The sequence below is a fragment of the Jaculus jaculus genome, chromosome 9, assembly GCF_020740685.1.
Source record: "Jaculus jaculus isolate mJacJac1 chromosome 9, mJacJac1.mat.Y.cur, whole genome shotgun sequence".
In the NCBI taxonomy this organism is placed as follows: domain Eukaryota; kingdom Metazoa; phylum Chordata; class Mammalia; order Rodentia; family Dipodidae; genus Jaculus; species Jaculus jaculus.
In genome coordinates this window covers 118,927,045-118,948,813 of record NC_059110.1, presented here as the reverse complement: position 1 = coordinate 118,948,813, position 21,769 = coordinate 118,927,045, and the positions used below count along the sequence as shown (strand labels likewise).

General features: G+C 50.1%; 1 protein-coding gene across 1 annotated transcript in view; it reads left to right on the top strand.

The window, feature by feature from the left end:
- Rnf213 (ring finger protein 213) overlaps positions 1-21,769 on the top strand; it is a 118,527-nt gene that overhangs the window by 67,201 nt on the left and 29,557 nt on the right. Inside the window, exons 28-41 of the mRNA XM_045159438.1 lie at positions 1,288-4,896; positions 5,893-6,029; positions 6,340-6,435; positions 7,763-7,881; positions 9,827-9,946; positions 10,350-10,477; positions 10,883-11,033; positions 11,266-11,404; positions 13,226-13,411; positions 14,317-14,462; positions 16,010-16,164; positions 18,860-19,072; positions 19,341-19,522; positions 21,052-21,172. Coding sequence (XP_045015373.1) covers positions 1,288-4,896; positions 5,893-6,029; positions 6,340-6,435; positions 7,763-7,881; positions 9,827-9,946; positions 10,350-10,477; positions 10,883-11,033; positions 11,266-11,404; positions 13,226-13,411; positions 14,317-14,462; positions 16,010-16,164; positions 18,860-19,072; positions 19,341-19,522; positions 21,052-21,172 — 5,502 coding nt within the window. The remainder of the gene's footprint in view (positions 1-1,287; positions 4,897-5,892; positions 6,030-6,339; positions 6,436-7,762; positions 7,882-9,826; positions 9,947-10,349; positions 10,478-10,882; positions 11,034-11,265; positions 11,405-13,225; positions 13,412-14,316; positions 14,463-16,009; positions 16,165-18,859; positions 19,073-19,340; positions 19,523-21,051; positions 21,173-21,769) is intronic.

Here is a 21,769-nt window from a genome sequence, read left to right as displayed (position 1 = left end):
CATGCTTGGGCTAACTGAGCCACCTCCCCTGCCTTTTAATTCTTTTTCCATTTGGCTCCTTTTATTAGAGAAACTGAAACAGCAGCAAGTAGGGAAATCTCACAGTGAATGGAATCATCACACAGACGACTTTCTAGATCTCCTGCTTTGATTCCCAAGTGTGCTTTGTGGCTTCAGCAATTTATAAAGGGGAGAGGGAAAATACTGAAAAAGGCCACTATTTAACAGTGAAAGAATGAAGGTGTAGAGGTCCTAACCAGCCTAGGGCCAAAATAATAATAATAATTAATTAAATAATTAAATGTGTGCAGAGCAAGCAAGCCTCAGACTGCTGAGAGTAAGGCATTCAGGCGCCAACCTGGATAGTTCTCCATGGCACCATAAGGTTAGGTACACGTGGAGGCTGTTGGTAGTGAGCTGCAGAGACACACGTGGGCACTCACGTGCCCACACATACACACCCAGAGAGGGAGGTTCTTGGATTACACACTAGTGGTGTTGATTCTCTTTTCCCCAGGGGTTTGTGCTATGATGAACCAGATTCCTCCTGCTTTGGGGTGGGTGAGCTAACCCAAAGTTATGTAGATGTTATGAGACAGTGGCATCTTACACCAGGTCCCAAAGTACATAGACAGAGAGCAAGTCTGGCTTTTGATATGTGCTGTTGTTCCCATGATACTAGCTGAGCTTTCTTCCAGTGGCCACTGTTTTTGCAAGGGTTTAACACTGTCTGGCCCCACGCCAGCCATCCAGTCTTCTGTCTGGTCCACGTAGGGCAGTGACCTTATCCAAAACCAAAACACCCCTAAGTTCTTCCCAGGTTCCACACTGGATCCTTTCTTCCTAGATCCCAGCTGCAGCTGGAGATTTCAAAGAGAAAGGAAGGAAAAAGAATACCAAGAAAAGTCTACTGAATAAACGGAAGACCCTTCTCATGTTCCCAAACAACACCTTTAAGGATTGTGGGCCTGCTTGGAGCCTTGGTCTTTCATTCCAATGCCCACCATCCCCAGGATGTAATGCCACTGCCTAAAATCTTGGAGGGCAGTAGCCTAAGATGCTAATGCTTGGTTCCTCGAGCCAAGATCAAAACTTATTTCTTAGTGACCTCTAGAAAGAACTATTCATTGAGTCTTGAATTTGGGTTGTTCAATTTGGGTTTAGATAAATCTGTTAGTCTATGGCCCCAGGTTTCTGTCCAGTGTTGACCACTCAGAGAATGAAGACATAAAGACTGATTTTAGAAAATCTAGTTATAACCATTTTATGCATGTTTCTTCTTTGTAGAATGCACGTGCATCCCAGTTCAATTTCCTCGACATCTTCCCCAAAGTCACCTGCAGAGCTCCCAAGGAGGTGATAAACATGGAGCTGACTCCGGACCAAAGCCACAGAGAGCCTGGGATGGACCTGATAGAGTTCTGCAGTGAGACTTTCCAAAGACCTTACCAATATTTAAGGCGGTTCCATCAAAAACAAAACCTGGATACATTCCACTATCAAAAAGGCTCTGTGGAAGGTTCTCCAGAAGAGTGCCTGCAACACTTCCTGATTTACTGTGGCCTGGTAAACCCCTCGTGGTCAGAGCTCCGGAACTTCGCTCAGTTCCTCAACTGTCAGCTCAAGGACTGTGAGGCCTCCATCTTCTGCAATGCAGCCTTCACCGAAGACACACTGAGGGGCTTCAAGAACTTTGTGGTCACCTTCATGATCCTGATGGCAAGAGATTTCGCCACACCAACTCTCCACACCTCAGACCAAAGCCCAGGTAAGCACCTGGTCACCATGGACGGAGTTGCTGAGGAAGACCTAGCTCCCTTCTCGCTCCGAAAGAGGTGGGAGTCAGAGCCCCACCCGTACATTTTCTTCAATGGTGACCACATGACTATGACGTTCATAGGCTTCCACCTGAGGTCCAATAGCAACGGCTACATTGATGCCATAAACCACTTGAACGGGAAGGTCATCAAGAAAGACATCATGACGATGGAGCTGTACGAGGGGCTGAAGCTTCAGAAAGTACCCTTCAATATTGACTTTGACAACCTGCCCAGACATGAGAAAATTGAAAGGCTGTGCCTGGCACTAGGGATCCAGTGGCCCAGTGACCCTGATGAGACGTATGAACTGACAACAGACAATATGCTCAAGATTCTGGCCATCGAGATGCGCTTCCGATGTGGGATTCCAGTGATCATCATGGGGGAAACTGGCTGTGGGAAAACCAGGCTCATTAAGTACCTCAGTGACCTGCGGCGTGGTGGCCTCGAGGCAGAAACCATGAAGCTGGTGAAGGTCCACGGAGGGACAACCGCCCCCATGATCCACTCCAAGGTCAGGGAGGCTCAGAGCACTGCCTTCTTCAACAAGGTCCAACACAAGCTGGACACCATCTTGTTCTTTGATGAAGCGAACACTACAGAAGCCATCAGCTGTATCAAAGAGGTCTTATGTGACCAGACAGTGGACGGCGAGCACCTGAAAAAGGACTCTGGCTTGCATATCATTGCTGCCTGCAACCCTTATCGGAAACACTCCCAGGAGATGATCCTCCGGCTGGAGTCCGCCGGTCTGGGATACAGAGTCAGTGCAGAGGAGACTGCAGAGAGGCTGGGCTCCATCCCCCTGCGGCAGCTGGTGTACCGCGTCCACGCTCTGCCCCCGAGCCTCGTTCCTCTGGTGTGGGACTTTGGACAACTGAATGACACTGCAGAAAGGCTCTACATCCATCAAATTGTCCAGAGGCTGGTGGACTCCATCTGGGCAGTTGAAAGCAACATTCCTGTGATCACAAGTGTACTCTCCACCTCTCAGAGGTTCATGAGGCACAGAAAGAATGAGTGTGGTTTTGTCAGCCTCCGGGACGTAGAGCGCTGTGTGAAAGTGTTCAGATGGTTTCACGACCACAGCCAAATGCTCTTAGACCAGCTGAATGACTGTCTCCTCGAGTCCAGACTCAGCAAACATAGCTTTGAGAGGAACCCTGTTCTCTGGTCCCTGGTCATGGCCATTGGGGTGTGCTACCATGCCTCTTTAGAAGAGAAGGAGCTCTACCGCATGGCCATCAGCTCCTGCTTTCCAGAGCCGTACAATGACAGCAGGGTGATTCTGGAGGAGATCAGCCGAGTGCAGGATCTTTTTCTGCGTGGGGCGCCTGTGAGGACAAACATAGCGAGGAACTTGGCCCTGAAGGAGAATGTCTTCATGATGGTCGTCTGCATTGAGCTCAAGATCCCCCTCTTCCTGGTGGGGAAGCCTGGCAGCTCCAAATCCCTTGCCAAGATTATTGTGGCGGATGCCATGCAGGGCCAGGCTGCCTCCTCAGACCTCTTCCGCTGCCTAAAACAGGTCCACCTGGTGTCATTCCAGTGCAGTCCCCACTCCACGCCCCAGGGCATCATAGGCACCTTTAGGCAGTGTGCCCGCTTCCAGCAGGGGAAGGACCTGCAGCAGTATGTCTCTGTGGTGGTGCTGGATGAGGTTGGGCTGGCAGAAGACTCGCCCAAAATGCCCCTGAAGGCTCTGCACCCCCTGCTGGAAGATGGGTGCATTGAAGACGATCCTGCCCCACACAAACAAGTTGGCTTCATTGGCATTTCTAACTGGGCCCTGGATCCTGCCAAGATGAACCGGGGCATTTTTGTGTCGCGTGGCAGTCCCAATGAGAAAGAGCTCATAGAGAGTGCTGAGGGCATCTGTTCTTCGGATAGGCTGGTTCAGGACAGAATCCGGGGGTACTTTGAGCCCTTTGCCAAGGCCTACAGAAAAGTGTGTGGGACTCAGGACAAGGAATTTTTTGGGCTTCGTGACTATTATAGCCTCATCAAGATGGTCTTTGCCAAAGCCAGAGCTTCTAATCGAGAGCCTTCCCCAAAAGACATTGCTCACTCTGTCCTTAGGAACTTCAGCGGGAAGGACGACATCCAGGCTCTAGACATTTTCACAGCCAGTTTGCCCAAGGCCAGGTACGCGGAGGACGTCAGCACAGTGGAGCTGATCAAACAGAACATTCACGGAGGTCTGCACAGGGCGTCGGGCAGGGGGCTGGATGAGGCTGAGTCCCGCTACTTGCTCGTGCTGACCAGGAACTACGTGGCCCTGCAGATCCTGCAGCAGACGTTCTTCACTGAGGACCAGCAACCCGAGATCATTTTTGGCTCCAGCTTTCCCCAGGACCAGGAGTACACGCAGATCTGCAGGAACATCAACCGGGTGAAGGTCTGCATGGAGACCGGCAAGATGGTGGTGCTGCTGAACCTGCAGAACTTGTACGAGAGCCTGTATGATGCCCTCAACCAGTACTACGTCTACCTCGGGGGCCAGAAATACGTGGACCTCGGCCTGGGTACCCATCGGGTCAAGTGTCGGGTCCACGCAGACTTCCGCCTGATCGTCATCGAAGAGAAAGACGTGGTATACAAGCAGTTCCCGGTGCCCCTCATCAACCGGCTAGAGAAGCACTACCTGGACATCAACACCGTGCTGGAAGGCTGGCAGAAGAACATCGTGCGTGAGCTGGAGCAGTGGGCGGGCAAGTTTGTGGACGTGAAAGCAGACCAGTTTCTTGCCAGGCATAAGTACAGCCCTGCAGATGTCTTCATTGGCTACCACTCGGATGCCTGCGCCTCCGTGGTGCTGCAGGCTGTGGAGAGGCAGGGCTCGGGGGACCTGACAGAGGAGCGGTACCTCAAGGTGTCGGAGGAGGCCAAGCTCATCTTGCTGAACTGCGCCACTCCCGATGCCGTGGTCCGGCTGAGCGGCTCCTCTTTGGGCCAGTTCGCCGCGCAGTCGCTGTCACAGGAGTACTACTACACACAGCAGCACAGCTCCTTCGCAGACTTCCTCCAGGCCCACCTGCGCGGGACCGGCCCGGGGCGCCACACCAGCTTCACAGAGGTGACCGGCTTCCCACGACCTTTTCCTCTGCTCCGTCACCCACGAGTTCTGGGCGCCCAGGGTTAGGAACTCACCCTGCATCTAAGCCAGCGTGCAGGGTGGCGTAGCGGGCTGAAGCTGGGGGCTCCCCTCCATGTTCTGGATGGTGTGACTGAGCTTCCAGAGTCACTTCTGAGCGGGAAACTGAGGGCACAGAAGTGCCCGGCACACTTCCTGTCCTGGTCAGCGTGTGTGTCCCTCTCAGAGAGACAATACCGAGCACGTGGTGGCGGAGTCACAGGAACACTCTTTGCAGGGGCCAGGGTCAGAGTGACTCACATGAAGGGAGCCAGGCTGGGCAGACGTCTCAGTCAGCCAAGTGCTTGCCTCACCAGTGTGGTGGATAGCCTGAGTTCAGTCCCCAGGACCCACGTAAAAATGCCAGGCATAAGGGCACATGCCTGCGATCCTGGCTCTGGAAAGGCAGAGATAGGAGGGTGCCTGGAGCTTGCTGGTCAGGTAGTCTAGCCTAATTGGTGAGCTCTAGGTCAATGACAGACCTTCCCTCAAAGGAGGCGGACTACAACGTAAGGATGACCCCAAGGTTGTCTCATAGTCTCTGCATATACCTGCACACAAATGAGCATGTACACATATGCACACCCCCATACACAGACACACACAACACACACATAATGCTGATTGTAATTAGGTACAATACAGAAAATGGCATTTGTGCTGAGCCCTAAAAGACTGTGAGACTCCATGAGAGACTAAAGCAGGAAGGAGACGGCAGGGTACCTCTTTCTTCTGATGCCTTTGAACATGTAGGTCCTCCTGCCTCAGCCTGCTTCGCATTTGGGCCCCTTTGGCCTGGCTTCCTTCCTGTCTGTTTTGCACTGCCCCATGCTATGCCCTTAGCAGCATGCCGGAGCGTCCACATATGTCCAGGCTCTGGCCTAGCAGACACAGCAGACAGGCCTCTCACTGACTAATGGCTTGCCTCCCGCTGTGCAGGTCACGACTTTCTCCAGACTGCTGACCAGTCATGACTGTGAAGTCTTAGAAGCAGAGGTGAAGGGATTGGCCAGAAGGCCCATGCTCCTGTCGCTGCAGCAGTTTGACACCGAGTACTCCTTCCTCAAGGAAGTCCGGTGAGGCGCCCTGCCAGCCCCAGGCCTTGGCGGATGTCATGGGCAGGGCTGTGGTAACTAGCACTGATTCATGAGCCCCTGGTGTGCGTCTCTGACCCCACTTCTCCGTGCGTGTCACAACCTAGACCTCCGTCTCCTCAGGAAGCCTTGCCGGCTGTTCCCTTTCTCCACTGGAACCTCTGCTATATTTAAAGCGGCATCCCGCCCCTGTGCTCTTTCTTTGGCACTCCAGCCTTGTTCATTCCTCAGGGAATTGCCTTATGCACCATTCAGGACAGACTACTCACTGGGCCATCTGTTTCTCCTCCAGAACCTGCTTGACAAACAGTGACGGCTGTAAAATCCTCGTCATCCAGTCGGACTTTGACGATGGCGTCCACAGCGCTCAGCTCATCGCCTCTGCCAAGTACGCATCCGGGGCTTGTCTCAGAACTGGTTCGGCAGACCCAACATTCATTCAGGATCTCCTCAAGAAATTCCTGAAAGCACTATAAATAAGACATATGTTCCTCCCAAGAAGCTAGGACACACACACACACACACACACACACACACACACACACACACACAGAGAGAGAGAGAGAGAGAGAGAGAGAGAGAGAAAGGTTAAAAACACAAAACTTTAAAAAATCAAGGAGTATAAATAATGATGTTATGGCCAACAATATCATCAAAGCATAATTGAAATCACTTTTTGGTTATTACCAATTAATTTTGAATTATATAATTAGAATTTGTCTGTTTTTTTTTAAGGTAGGGTCTCCCTGTGGCCCAGACTGACCTGGAATTCACTAAGTGAATATCTCTGCATATCAAGTGCTAGGATGAAAGGTGTGCACCACTACACCCAGCTTACAATGTGAAATTATATTTATTATATACTTTTATATTTATTTATTTGAGAAAGAGAGAGGCAGACAGACAGACAGCATTGGGCATACCAGGGCCTCTTACCCCTGTAAACAAACTCTAGATGCATGCACCACTTTGTCGAGCTGGCTTTACGTGGGTACCAGGGAATTTAGCCCTGGGCCAACAGGCCTTGAAATCAAGTGTCTTTAGCCACTGAGCTATCTCCCCAGGCCACAATTTGAATTTTTGACAAGTCCAAGGGTAGTAACAGTATATAAATATGTGTGTGTGGTGCTGGGAATTGGTTCACACATGCTAGACAAATATTCTATGAGTAAACTATAACCTTCTAGGGTCTCATTAAATAGACTAGCCTGGCCTTAAACTTGCAATTTTCCTACTTACACCTCCCAAGTAGCTGGGACAACTAGGTAGTCTTGCACTACCAGACCCAGATTGCAGATGCTCTGATTCATGTTTATGGCATTAGTAACGGGACTCCGGTATGGCAGCCACGCTGCACTTGAGGGCAGAGCGAGATTCTGCTAGGAAAACGGGCTTGGGCTGCTGCCAAGTAGACCAAAGCATCGTGAAGGCTCTATTGAAATGGCCAGGCCCAGAGCCTTAGCCGTGGCCTCCGGGAGAGGAGGGTGGGGTCCCGTCCGGGAAAGAATGCCACTCCTAAGCAGAGGGCATGGGGAGGGGCATGAAGTGACCCCACAGAGAATGCCTGGCTTCCATGGGGTTGTGAAATTTACTTAAAGCTCTTAAAACTGAAAGCAAGCGTGACCCCCTCAGCTCACACAACACGTGCCAGCTGGGTTCCAGTTTGATTTCTGCTTGTTTGCGGTGTGTACATTTACACTGGTCTGTTTGAATAGGTATTCTGCCATCAATGAAATCAACAAGATACAAGGGTCAAAGGATTGTGTCTTCGTCTATTTCATCATAAAACTGTCCAGGATGGGAAGTGGAGCGTCGTACGTGGGGTTCCATGGAGGTATCACTGAAATGTTTTGTGAATGTGTTTCTTTAAGTAGTCCTCATGTGGTTCCTCATGTGGTCTTAGGTCTGGAAGTAGAATGTCAATCCCAACAGTCTTCTCAGATGCGATTAGAGATCCTTCTCAGAGCCACAGTTCAGATACCCTCTTGAACTAGTGGTGATGAGTTCATGCACATGTAACCCCAGCTTTCTGGAAGCTGAGGCAGGAAGATCAAAAGCTCAAGGCAAGTCTGGGTTACATAAGGAGACCCATTCCCATAAGAGAAAAGAAAATTTGCTGGGTGTGCCAACAACACGCCTTTAGTCGCATCACTTGGGAGCTTGTGGTAGGAGGATTGCTTTGAGTTCTAGGCCAGCCTAAGTCTAATTCAGATCAGCCTGATCAAAAAAATATATATATGACAGTAGAGTTAGCATTTCCTTTTCTACTCTAGGTGAACACTGAATTAGCTGTCTGCCCCCCATCTTCCATTATGTAGATAATTCAGAGAAGATTTTCCTGACTCATTGGCACAAATAAACTGCCTGTATTTTCCCTTTATTTTATTTCATCTTGTATTTTGCACTGATTTTTTAAAAAAATTATTTATTGAGGAGAAATGGCAGGAAATGTGAATAAATATGAATATGAATGGGCGTGCCAGGGCTTCTTGTCACTACAAACAAATTCTAGATGCCTGTGCCACTTTGTGCATCTGGCTTTATGGAGGTAGTGGGAATTGCACCCAGGCCAGCATGCTTTGCTTGTGATTGCTTTAACTGCTGAGCTATCTCTCCAGCTCATATTTTTGCACTGATTCTTTGTGAGAGATACACTATCTTCAAATCAATCCATCCTTCTCTCCCCCCCTCTCTTTTTTGATGTGCAAAGTATGTATGGTGTATATGAGTATGGGCTGATACAGTGGCCCAAGGAAAACGTTGAATGTCCCCCACCATCACTCACCAACCTGTTTGTCCTTGTGCTGGAGTCTCTTAGCTGACTCTGGAGCTTGCCATCTGAGAGCCCCAGACACTCCCCACAGGACCAGGGTTACAGACGGGCATGGCTGTTTACGTAAGTTCAGAGATTTGAACTCAGATCCTCCTGCTTGTACAAGTATGCTTAACTGCTGAGCCATCTCTCCAGCCCATCTGTCTCTCTTTGCATGAAATGGTCATCAGCTCTTTTACATAGATAATTGGGCAGGGTGTGGGGGTACATGCCACCGAAGTAGGAGGATTGCTGTGGGTTCAAGGCCAGCCTGAGACTAGTGAATTCCAGGTCAGCCTGGGCTAGAGTGAGACCATACCCGGAAAAAACAAAAAGAAAAATTCTAATAAAAGGGCTGGAAGGATGCCTCGGTAGTTAAGGTGTTTTCCTACAAAGCCTAATGACCTGGATGTGATTCCCCAGTACCCACATAAAGCCAGATGCACAAAGTGGCACATTCATCTGGAGTTTGTTTGCAACAGCTAAGATCCCTGGTGCATCCATATATTCTCTCTCTCTCTCTCTCTCTCTCTCTCTTTCTCTGCATGTCTCCCTCTCTATCTGTCCTTCTCTGCTTGCAAATAAATAAATGAAATATTTAAAAAGATAATTGGTATCCTAGAAATAGGAAAATAGCCATTTGATAATTTCATGGACAAGGGAAAGCAAACCTTGCCAGCACCTCACGCCCCCTTCACAAATTTTTGCGTAGAAAGTACAGTAAGACATGAGTGGTGAACCTGACGCCTTAAGCACGCGCCCTCTGCAGGCAGTTATTTCAGGTCTCTTGTCAATCCACACATGATAGATCCGAATGCTTCCCACGTGTTGGGTACCAATCACTCCTTCAGCAATAGTATAATTAAAAATTCAGGTTAGTGGTGTGTCCCTGTTTATAACTAACCAAAAATAAAAAGTAAAAATCCAGAAATCTTATGGAAGACTCTGATGGCTTTGCTCTTCACAGGGCTGTGGCAGTCTGTGCACATCGATGACCTCCGCAGGTCCGCAGTCATGGCCTCAGATGTGACGAAGCTGCAGACTGTCACCATCAGCCAGCTGTTCCAGCCAGCAGACAGATCTGAGTGTGAGTCTGAGGATGCAAGGATGGAGTCGCTTGCAGGAGGTGCCAAGTGTGATGCTGGAGGCAGTGCCACCATGCTGTGTCACCTTCGAGTCCCAGCACCTGCCTCTCAGCAGGGCTTACCATCAGTGGCCACAAAGCCAAAGGCAATGCCACATGAGTACGGCCCATAGCGTGCCTGTCTGTCTCATGATTCCTCAGCCAGCCCAGGCTGTGGGGCTCCAGAGCGATGGTGGGGTGAGGGGCTGGTCTGCATGACACACTTCCCAGTGACTGGGCCCACCAATGTTGATGAGGACAGGGGAGTCTGGCAGGTCTCAGTCTGGGCATAGACCCAGATGTCGCTGTTGAACGCACACTGTTCTGTCCCCAAGGGCTGACTTGATGGTGTTTGCTTGGCTTGCAGCTGAAGGCAACCAGGAGGAAGAGATGGAGACGGAGAGCAGCAAGTCAGAGGAAGGGGGAGAAGTAGAGATGGAGGTGCCCGGTCCAGAGAGGGTGGAGAGTGCCGCCTCTGACCCAGGAGGTGACCATGTGAGTTCTCTGCTCCAGCCTGTCAGCCATAGGGGAAGGTCTGCCGATACGTCTTTGCCCTCTCCCTTGGGAGTCAGAGGAGGCCTCCCCCCCATCACACCAGGGGAAACCAGAGCCCTCTGTTCCCTCCACGCTGGATGTATGTGTGAACTAGGATTGTTCTGGCATTCCCTTCTTCACAAAGTTAGTTGTGCCTCATTCCTCTGTCTCTGGCCAACCCCTAGTGTGAGCAACCAGCTTGACCATCTGGGGACATGGCGTGGCAGGTCATGGTGTATCCTTTGCCATGATGTCTGCCAACAGATGGCCTTGAGCCTGCTGACACCGGACTGTCATGTAACATGGGTGGCCTGGCCTTTGCGCAGCCTGAAACTGGCATCATGTAAGGCTTACTGTTTCCCTCAGTGGGCAGAGGTCCTGGACACCACCAGACTGCTGCGGAGCTGTGTGCAGAGTGCCGTGGGGATGCTCAGAGACCAGAATGAGAGCTGTGCGCGCAACATGAGGAGAGTCACCATTCTTCTTGGCCTCTTAAATGAAGACAGTGCACTCAATGGTAGCGTCCTGCCCCGAGCGCTGACTCATCCCACAGAGTTTGGAGAAAGTGCCCTTTTAAGGTTCTGAGTTTTGGCAGAAGCAGCAGATGTGGTGGGAATCTAAGGGCATCACTTACATTTGGCTCAAGAACAGGCAGATTTCCTCTTGGATGGGGGGGGTTCAAAAACAAGATGTGCCCGACACCCCAATGCCCACGGGTAGGCCTAATTAAGCCCCTCTGCTCTTCACAGTTGCTTTCTTGCGGGTGTCCAAGATGCGCCTCCATGGTCTTCTGAAGAAGCAGGAAGAGAACCAGGTTTGCAGTATGAAGGAGTGGGTTACCAGGGAGGCTGCAAATCAAGACGCCCTCCAGGAGGCGGGCACCTTCAGGTACGAGGTTAATGGAAGTGCGGGCCTTGGCTGGTGATGTACATCTGCAGGCACAGCTCCACCCAGTGAGGAAATGAGGCTGTGTTTCTTCCTACACTGCTCAGCAACGTGGAGCCATTGCTTCCCCCTGGGCTCAAGGAGAACCTGAGCAGTGGCTGCAGAGGGCGTTTATGCTGTCTTATCTACTTTTGTGTATTTAAACTTTTTTCAACATTAAAACCTATAGAAAAATCTCCCAATTATGTTGCTATAGAATGTGAGTGTTCACCAGCATGTTGTAACTATAAAAAGCTACTTCTATTTAATCCGTTCAAATAGAGCCTTTATTTTTCTTCTCAACATTAATTACTCAATTATTCTTACCTTTTACCACAAAATTTTTGAAGGAAGTTAAATTTAAATTTTTAAATATTTTTATTTACTTATTTGAGAGAGAGAGGGTGAGTGTGTATGGGTGCACCAGAGCCTCCAGCTGCTGCAAACGAAGTACAGATGTGTGCACCGCTTTGGGCACCTGCTTTACCTGGGCACTGGGGTATTGAACTTGGGCTGGATGGCTGTGTACACAAATGCTGAGCCATCTCTCCCGGGTTCCTATAGAGGTTTGTTTTGTTTTGTTTTGTTTTGAGGTACAGACTTCCTCTGGCTCAAGCTTACCTTGCACTCACCCTGTAGTCCCAGGCTGGCCTTGAACTCACAGAGATCTGACTACCTCTGCCTTACCATGTGCTGGGATTAAAGGAATGTACCACCATGTCAGGCTAAAGAATTTTTTATTGTTACATACAAGCCTAAATATTTTGAGAAGTGATGGGAGTCAAACCCAGGCCCTGTTCATGTGACCCAGTGCTGTCTCACTGAACCACATCCCCAGCCCTAAGCATGTCATTTTAGCGACAAAGTGCAATGCAGTTAATTTAGCTAGTTAATCATGTCAATCTAAAATGGCAGTATGCGGAGACATCAAAATGGAATCCCAAACAAATATGTGTTTGTTGAACTTGACCTAGAACAACTTTCCATTGGCCTGTTCATCTTTATTTATCAATATTTTATTTATTTATTTGCAAGAAGAGTGAGAACAGACATACAGACAGAGAGAATGAGCACGCCAGGGCCTCTAGCCTCTGCAAACAAACTCCAGATGCATGCACCACATTGTGCATTTGGCTTTATGTGGGTACTAGGGAATTGAACCCAGGTTGTTGGGCTTTGCAAGGAAGCAATGTAACTGCTAAGCCATCTCTCCAGCCAATCTTCCTCTTTATTATGTTTTATCCAGAAAGGATTTCCTTTCTTAAGATTATTTGTTTTTTTCTTAATGATTTTTTTCTTTGCTTATGGGACCTGAATGACTTGTCTTTTTGTTTTTGTTTTTGGTTTTGATTTTTGTTGTTGTTGTTCGAGGTAGGGTCTCGCTCTAGCCCAGGCTGACCTGGAATTCACTATGTAGTCTTAGAGTGGCCTTGAACTCATGGTGATCTTCCTACCTCGGCCTCCCGAGTACTGGGATTAAAGGTGTACGCCCCCACGCCCGGCCTAATGACTTGTTTTTTAAAATAGTTGTATAAAATAAGAAAGTGCTTTTTCATCTCCTCATGTCCTAGCTCAGTCACTGATGTAGAGTGGCGTTCCTTTCCACCTGTCTCCAATCTTGAATGTCTCCATCCGTGAGTCTCTTGTCTGGATCTTGAAAATGATGGGCTGTCAGTGAGTTGTTTGCCTCGAGGTTTTGCTTTTGCTTGGTAAGATAACGTAATGACAATAGGTACACCTGTGGTTTTCCTGAGCCACAGCATGTCCCCTCTGCTCCTGCCATAGGCATACTCTTTGGAAGCGGGTGCAAGGTGCAGTCACCCCACTCCTGGCCAGCATGGTTTCGCACATGGACAGAGATGGCAACCTGGAGCTCCTGGTGCAGTCAGACTCGCCAGCCTGGGCCCGGGATCTGTGGATGTTTCTCTTCAGTGACATCAAGTTTCTGAGCATTCCTCTGATGAACGTGAGGCAAGTGGCCACCTTTCTTTCCTGTGGGAGGGAGATGTCATGCCAGGGCAGCACCTTGCTCCACCCTCCCAAGCATGTGATGGGCTGTGGGTACTTCCCTGAGCGCCATGCCCACCTGTCCCCACCTGCAGCCTGGGTGTTCTTGGTCAAACAGTAGCAAAGGACAGTGACTCGACCAGTCCCGACAGGTCCCGGTTCACTCTCCATGATGCCATTCCTGGCCTTCAGAGCAGCCATAATCATTCATGTAGCCAAGCTCGACTTCCTATGTGTCCAAATCACCACCTGGCAGAACTGTGTGCCTGGCACTCCTCTGTGCTTTGTCGGAAGCCATGCAGCCCATGGGGGCCTGCCTTGTGGGGCTCAGGCCCACAAGCTGTCCAAAACTTTGGTATTCAGAGTGTAGGGAAGTTTGGTTCTGGGATGTGGGCTACCAAGGGATACATAAGGGTGTGGGATTCTAAATTGCTGGTGGGACCCAGGACCCAGGGTGCTGCTGATGTCTGAGAGGAAGCCTCGTCCTGGCAGTGGTGCCTGTGGGCAGAGGGGCAGAAGTGGGCAGGTGGAGGCACAGGAGATCTGGCTCTGCCGCAGACTGCGGGCAGCTTGCTTGGCCCCTGTCAGCACTTGTTTCATCTGAAAACAAAGGGACACGTGAGATTATGTTTTCGTTCACTTACAGCAGGAACCCTGACCCGAAAACCCCCCTGCTGGTACCCACACAGCCTGCGGCACGATGGCTTTCTTTTGCCTTTTGCCGAGCTTGGAGTCAAGTAGGGAAGAGCTCCATCACTGAGCCGCCCCCCAGCCCCAGCCACTTCTTCCAGCACCGAAGGGGCTGGCATCAGTGCTGTGCCCTGCCTGATGTCTCAAGGCACATCCTGTTCTCATTTGCGTCACTGCAGGCCTAAAAGCGAGATGTCCTCCATCATGGTGCCAAGCCACATGAACCTGCTGGAGGACGCACGCAACGCCATCCCATTCAGCTGGAGAATCAAGGACTACCTGGAGGAGCTCTGGATCCAGGCTCAGTATATCACGGACACCGCAGGTAAAGCCACCCCGTAAGACAGGCTTGGGCAGAGCGTGTGCATCCTGCAGGGTTTAGATTTAAAACTTTGCATGTGTAGTAGCCTCAAGTATGCCATTACTTCATTTTGAAATTTTCGCTAAAGTAAAATGGGAGTAAAGTCCACCAGGGGTCAGAAGCCCCTCAGTGGCATGGCAGGGAAGCCTGTGAGGTGACACTGATGATGCAGCGGCCCAAGCTGTGGCAAAATGGAATGAGTTCCATTAGGGAGAGAACATGCTGCCTAGGACGGGTCATTCCCACCGGCGCTCCCGGACGGCTTGCTTGCTAGCATGGGCAGCCGTCCCCTCCATAGCGCTTCGTCAGCAAATGCTGGTGAGGAGGGCAGAGCGTCCTCCTCCTGAATCTAGAGCTGTCTCTGGTCCTTCCAAGTCACACAAGCACTCCGGTCTGTTGTCATATGCTAAAGGCTTTGGCCATCATACCTCCAGAAAAAATGAGAGCCTGGCTTTTTTGTTTTGTTTTCTGAGGTAGGGTCTCACTCTAGCTCAGGCTCACCTGGAATTCACTATGTCACCTCAGGGTGGCCTCGAACTCACAGTGATCCTCCTACCTCTGCCTCCTGAGTGCTGGGATTAAAGGTGTGCGCCACAACCCGGCTTCCTAGCCTCGTATTTTTAGAAAAGTTGTCTTTTGTATAAGAAAGCATCTCTTCCGCTTTCACTTACAGTTTTCTGCTCAAAATACTGCATGGGCTGTGCAAATGGTTTGGTGTTTCGGGCACTTACTTGTGAAACCTACGGTCCCAGGTTTGATTCCCCAGTACCCACATAAGCCAGATGCACAAGGCCGTGCATGCAACTGGAGTTCGTTTGAAGTGGCTAGAGGCTCTGGCATGCCCATTCTCTCTCTCTCTCCCTCTTCCTGTGCGTCTTTTTCTCCCTCTCTCAAATGAATAAAAAGAAAAAGAGAGTTTGAGGCCAGTCTTGGTCACAGAGTAAGACCCTTAAAAAAAATACTATACCGTGACATTTTGTTCAGCTCAGCATTCTGTGACTATCCAAACCAACATGAAGTAGTCTATGTCCTGATGACAAAGTGCCTTCCTTGTGTAGGCAATGGCCCACCTGCCCTGCTTGTTTAGGGCAGCATGTGATGACCCAGGTCCCCATCCACTGAAAGGCAGAGTTCCAGTTAGTGTGGCCTCGGGTCCAGGCCCTTGATGAGCAGCCCACTCCCCTGATTCTCTTGGAATCTTGGATGCACAACACAGATGGTCTACCTCACGTTTTCTCCCAATGGGGCTAGCTTGGCTGTTTGTGACCGAAATTTAACACTGACCTATGTGCTCTTCCACTCTTTTTCTCCTGCTGCCTAGAAAGGGCTCATTCCCTTCAATCCCACAAGGCCAGGCAGCGAACACTGCTTGACTCAGAGCTCTGGTTCTCCAGGGCCTCCGTCCATCCTGGACACAGGATAGCGGTTCCTTCTTGGGCCAGCGGCCGCAAGCTCCTCACTAAGCTTGTGGTTTCTCCCATTCAGGCCGTTCTTTGGCTTCCTCCCTGCAGGGCCCTCGAAGAAGCTGGTGGAGATCTTCCAGAGGACTCCCCTGGGCAGGTTTCTTGCCCAGCTCCCTGTGGCACAGCAGCAGGAAGTCCTGCAGTGCTACTCCAAGGACTTCCTGCTCTTGACCTTGAGAGTGTCCTCGTGGGAGGAATTAAAGGTAGCCTTGGAGCCCAATCAAGGGTGGAGCTTGCATGTGGAGCCCAATCAAGGGTGGAGCTTGCATAACGTGGCCCCCGAGCCTTTGTCTGCCTGGAGAATGGATATTGTTGAGTGGGGATTGTCCCTGGAAAGTCTCAGAGTGCTCAGGGCCAAACCTGTGGCCACTACCCAAGCCTCCTACCACCTAACTTCCTGTTACTTGGAGGAGCCTTCCAATTCCCCAGTAGCTGCCCAATGTGGTGGCTGCACCTGGCTGGGAGGCTAAATCAGGAGGCCCAAGAAAGGCAAGTCCAGCTCAGGCTACGCAGGAAGACCTTATCTCAAAAAGTCAAAACAGGGCTGGAGAGACGGCCTAGAGGGTAAGGTGCTTGCCTACAAAGCCTAAGATCTCCTGTTCAAATCTCCAGGTACCACATAGCCAGCCGCACAGAGATGCAAGTGTACAATGTCGCACATGTGCACAAAGGGGCGCATGCATATGGAGTTGGTTCACAGGGGCTCAAAGGCCCTGGCGCACCCATTCTTTCGCTCTCTCCTTCTGTGCCTCTTTCTCTCTGTGCCTCTCTCCCTTAAAAAAATGAGAACAAAACAACATCAAAAAAAGAAACCAATTTTCATTTAGTACCCACTTTTTGGGCTTATGTGTGTATGGTGTGTTTGCATGTGTATGCATGTTCACATGTGTGAGTGTGCATGTGTGCAGGTGCATGTGTGTGTGGCATGAGTGTACTAGACTAGAGATTGATGTCAAGTGTCTTCTTGATCACTCACCACCTTGTTAACTGAGACAGGGTCTCTTGCTTGGGCCCAGAGACAATTCAGCTAGACTAGCAAGCCAGCTTGCCCTGGAGAGCACCTGTCTCTGCCTCCCAAGTGCTAGAATCACAGGTAGGTCACCACACCTGCCCAGCATTTACGTGAACATGCTTGCTAACCCTTTGTCCATCTCCTCAACCTGCAACCCTCTTTTTTAAGAATATTCATTTTCTCTTGAAGATTAATGTGAGGGCTGGAGATATGGTTTAGTGGTTAAGGCACTTGCCTGTGAAGCCTAAGAACCCATGTTTGACTCTCCAGGTCCCACATAAGCCAGATGCACAAGGTGATGGCAAGCACGCAAGGTGGCATGTGTGCACAAGATGGCACACACATCTGAAGTTTGATTGCAGTGGCTGGAGGCCCTGGTGCACCAATTGTCACTCTCATAAAAATAAAATTTTTTTAAAATAAAATTAATATGACCCTTTTTTTTTTATTTATTTGAGAGTGACAGACACAGAGAGAAAGACAGATAGAGGGAGACAGAGAGAGAGAGAATGGGCGCGCCAGGGCTTCCAGCCTCTGCAAACGAACTCCAGACGTGTGCGCCCCCTTGTGCATCTGGCTAACGTGGGACCTGGGGAACCGAGCCTCGAACCAGGGTCCTTAGGCTTCACAGGCAAGCGCTTAACCGCTAAGCCATCTCTCCAGCCCTAATATGACCCTTTAAGAATAGTAAATGAGGGCTGGAGAGATGACCCAGAGGGTAAAGGTGCTTACAAAATCTGATGAGCTGGGTTCAAATCCCCAGTACCTACATAAAGCCAGATGCACAAAGTGGCATATGCATTTGGACTCCATTAGCAGTGGCTGGTGCACCTATTCCTTCTCGTTTCTCTCTTTCTCTCTCTGCTTGCAAATAAGTAAATAAATAATTTTAAACTTTTAAGAAAAAATTTAAAGAGCTAGAGAGATCGCTCAGTGGTTAAGGCACTTACCTACAATACCTAATGACCCGGATTTGATTCCCCAGTGTACTTGTAAAGCCAGATGCACAAGGTGGCACACATGTCAGGGTTCCTTTGCAGTGGCAAAAGGCCCTGGTATCCCATATACACAAACTCTATCCATCTCTATCTTTATCTTCCTTCCTCTCCCCCCCTCTCTCAAATAAATATTTTTTTAAATAGAAAAAAAAAGGACAGGTTAAAGAGTAGAGATTTTCTTTTTCAAATGTTTGTTTTGAAAATAGTTTCTCAAGCCTACTTAGTGATAGAGGAGTATTCTTAATGTGTTGCCTAGTGAATAAGTCAGAAACCTAGTGATCCTGACTGGGGACAATGGTGAGGGAAGGCACACATGTAAAAGTGGCCAGAGAATTCCACCAAAAAGCAAGCAAGCAGGATACTGTCAGCCTGATTTTTTTTTTTTTTTCCCCCGAGGTAGGGTCTCACTCTGGCCCAGGCTGACCTGGAATTCACTATGTAGTCTCAGGGTGGCCTCAAACTTATGGCAATCCTCCTACCTCTGCCTCCCAAGTGCTGGGATTAAAGGCGTGCATCACCACGCCTGGCTTTTTTGTTTTCCGATTTTTAATCCTACTTTTAAAAAAGTTTTTTGTTTATTTTTATTCATTTATTTGAGAGCAACAGACAGAGAGAGAAAGAGGCAGAGAGAGAATGAGCACACCAGGGCCTCCAGCCACTGCAAAGGAACTCCAGATACATGCACCCCTTGTGAATCCTACCTGGGTCCTGGGGAATTGAGCCTTAAACCAGGGTCCTTAGGCTTCACAGGCAAGCGCTTAACCTCTAAGCCATCTTTCCAGCCCTTTTAATCTTACTTTTGAATAGCTTTTGAATAGTTCTGATTTTGTTCAGGGAAGCATGTTTTTATCATTTAAAAATACATATGAAAAGCCTTTGTTACCCCAGTTTCTACAGATGGCCTTGTGGTCCTGCCTCAATGAGCTGCGAGTGGCATCAGACCTGCCTGAGGAAGGGCTCTCCTTGCCTTGGGTGCACCTCGCCTACCAGCATTTCAGGATTCGGCTCCAGAACTTCTCCAGAATCTTGGCCATCCACCCCCCAGTGCTGCACAGCCTCACCGAAGCTGCCCAGAAGCACAACTTGGCTGGGTGTGAAATGGTATGGCCTGGGCCTGCCCTGAGAGAGGGCGGGGTGCTCCAGCATCTACCCTGAGAGCTCACAGGGCCTTGTCCTCACTGGGAGACTCTTCATGGATACCTCAGTGAGAGGTGTCATGGACATGTCCAGTGTTTCCTGAGTCCTAGGACGACAGAGTAGGTTGGCCAGGACCCAAGGTCACACTAGATTGAAATGTCAACAAGCACACTGAAGGGCAGGACGGGGAGTGGGGAACCTGCTGGGCCATGTGCCTCTTCTCCCTTCCCAGACACTGGACGCATTTGCAGCAATGGCCTGTGCTGAAATGCTGACGAGAGATACCTTGAAGCCGAGTCCCCAGGCCTGGTTACAGCTGGTGAAGAATCTGTCCACGCCGCTGGAGCTCATCTGTTCGGATGGGTACTCGCGAGACAGTGGAAATGTGACCAAAACTGTCATCCTGGAGGTCAGGTGAGTCCCCAGACCCCACCTCCGGCCCTCAGCTTGCTCAGGCCCTCCCACCCTTGGAAGGGAGTCTGCCTCCTCCACCACCTAACATTTGCTGAGCCCCTCTCAAGTGCCAGGCTTGATCCCAGAGACCCAGGGGGAAAACTGTTCTGGGGTCTATAGAAAACAGGCAGGCTATTGTGATGTCCCCTGAGAACGGCTGTGACAACAGACTTTAGAAAGGACAGCCGAGCTCTCGCTCCAGCTCTCCTGCTACAGGTGTGAGCCTCACTCCTCTCCCCTTTCTTCTCTCTTTCTCCAGTGTATGCACTCCCCTCTCTCCATTCTCTTCTTTCTCTTATCTCCCTCTCTGCCCCTCTTCCATCTCTCCCCCACTGCAATACGGTCTTATATCAAAACAGAAGAGGAGGGCTGGAGAGATGGCTTAGTGGTTAAGCGCTTGCCTGTGAAGCCTAAGGACCCCGGTTTGAGGCTCGATTCCCCAGGACCCACGTTAGCCAGATGCACAAGGGGGCGCACGCGTCTGGAGTTCTTTTGCAGTGGCTGGAGGCCCTAGCGCACCCATTCTCTCTCTATATCTGCCTCTTTCTCTCTCTCTCTCTCTGTCACTCTCAAATAAATAAATAAAAAATGAACAACAAAAAAAATTTTAAAACAAAAGAGGAAAGAAAATGAGGAGGAGGGGACAGCAGAGAGGCAGGGCAAGTGGAAAAGGGACAGTCTGTGAAGAGAACAACCCTTCCCTGGACTTTAAAGCCTGCGAGGACTTCTCTAGCTCTGGATATGGCGGTGGGGCAGGGCCTGCCGGAGCCGAGCCTGGGGAGCCTGGAGGTGTGCCGGAGCACACTGCCCAGTTCTAGTGTGTTCTGCCTCCTGTCGACCTCCCTTTTCCTCTGCTCAGCCCTGTTCTCCCGTGTCTCAGAGTCCTCTGTCAGAGATGAGTGAGTGACTCCCCCTCCCCTTTCGTTATTTTTATTTATTTATTTTTGGTTTTTCGTGGTAGGGTCTCACTCTAGCCCAGGCTGACCTAAAGTTCACTCTGTACTCTCAGGGTGGCCTCAAAGTCACGGCGATCCTTCTACCTTTGCCTCCTGAGTGCTGGGATTAAAGGAAGCACCCCTGCCCCTTTTTTTTTATTAACAACTTCCATGATTATAAACAATATATATACCCTGGCAATGCCTTCCCTCCCCCCACTTTCCCCTATGAAACTCCATTCTCCATCATATCTCCTCCCCCTCTGAATCAGTCTCTTTTTATTTTGATGTCATGATCATTTCCTCCTCTTATGGTGGTCTTGTGTAGGTAGTGTCATGCACTGTGAGGTCATGGATATGCAGGCCATTTTATGTCTGGAGGGAGCACATTGTAAGGAGTCCTACCCTTCCTTTGGCTCTTACATTCTTTCCGCTACCTCTTCCGCACTAGACCCTGAGCTTTGGAAGGTGTGTTAGAGATATGGCAGTGCTGAGCACTCCTGTCACTTCTTTCCAGCACCATGGTGCCTTCTGCTGACTGCCCTTTCTTGACAGAGCCCAGTGGAACCGCATTTTCTCCATTGCACTGTTTGTGGAGCATGTGCTCCTCGAGACTGAGAGCCAGGTTCCCGAGCTGTGTCAGCTGGTGACCAAATATGTCTTCTCACTGGACAAGGTGAGTGCTGGGCTTGGAAGCAGGGCCTGCGTGCCCTGGTGGCATGGGGACCTGACACCCCGGCAGTTCCCATCTGTCTATGTCTCTCAGGGCCCTGGCCAATTTAGTAACAGTGCAAAGGAGAGCCAGTTCACTCACAGGCGTCAGTTCTCTGGGCTGGCTGCTTGTTCACTCTCTGACTGCTAAGCCAGGGTGTATCATCCAGTCTGGATTTGGGAACATAAGTGATCATCGTGACTATACAGATAGGGATTGGCAAGGAGCCAGCCCCTGCACCTGTGGGAGGGATGACGGAAGCCTCCCTGGCTTTGGGGTAACCCCAGCATAACCCAGCGCCCTAAGCCTCCAGAGAGGATTTGCCATCACGACTGTCAGTGTGATGGTGATGCAGGGGAAGAGCACAGGGACAGAAAGTCATGACTGCCCCTCAGCTCCTTTGATAAAGCTAGTGGCAGCCAGCCCGCCGCGTCCTTGTAGAAAACGTCACCACCTCTGACATAACACGAACTCTGCCTCCCTCACCCCTAACCTCACCCCCACAGCCGTCACTGAAGGTGCCCAATGGTTTGGGCAGGGTGGAGGGGACTGTTGGCATTG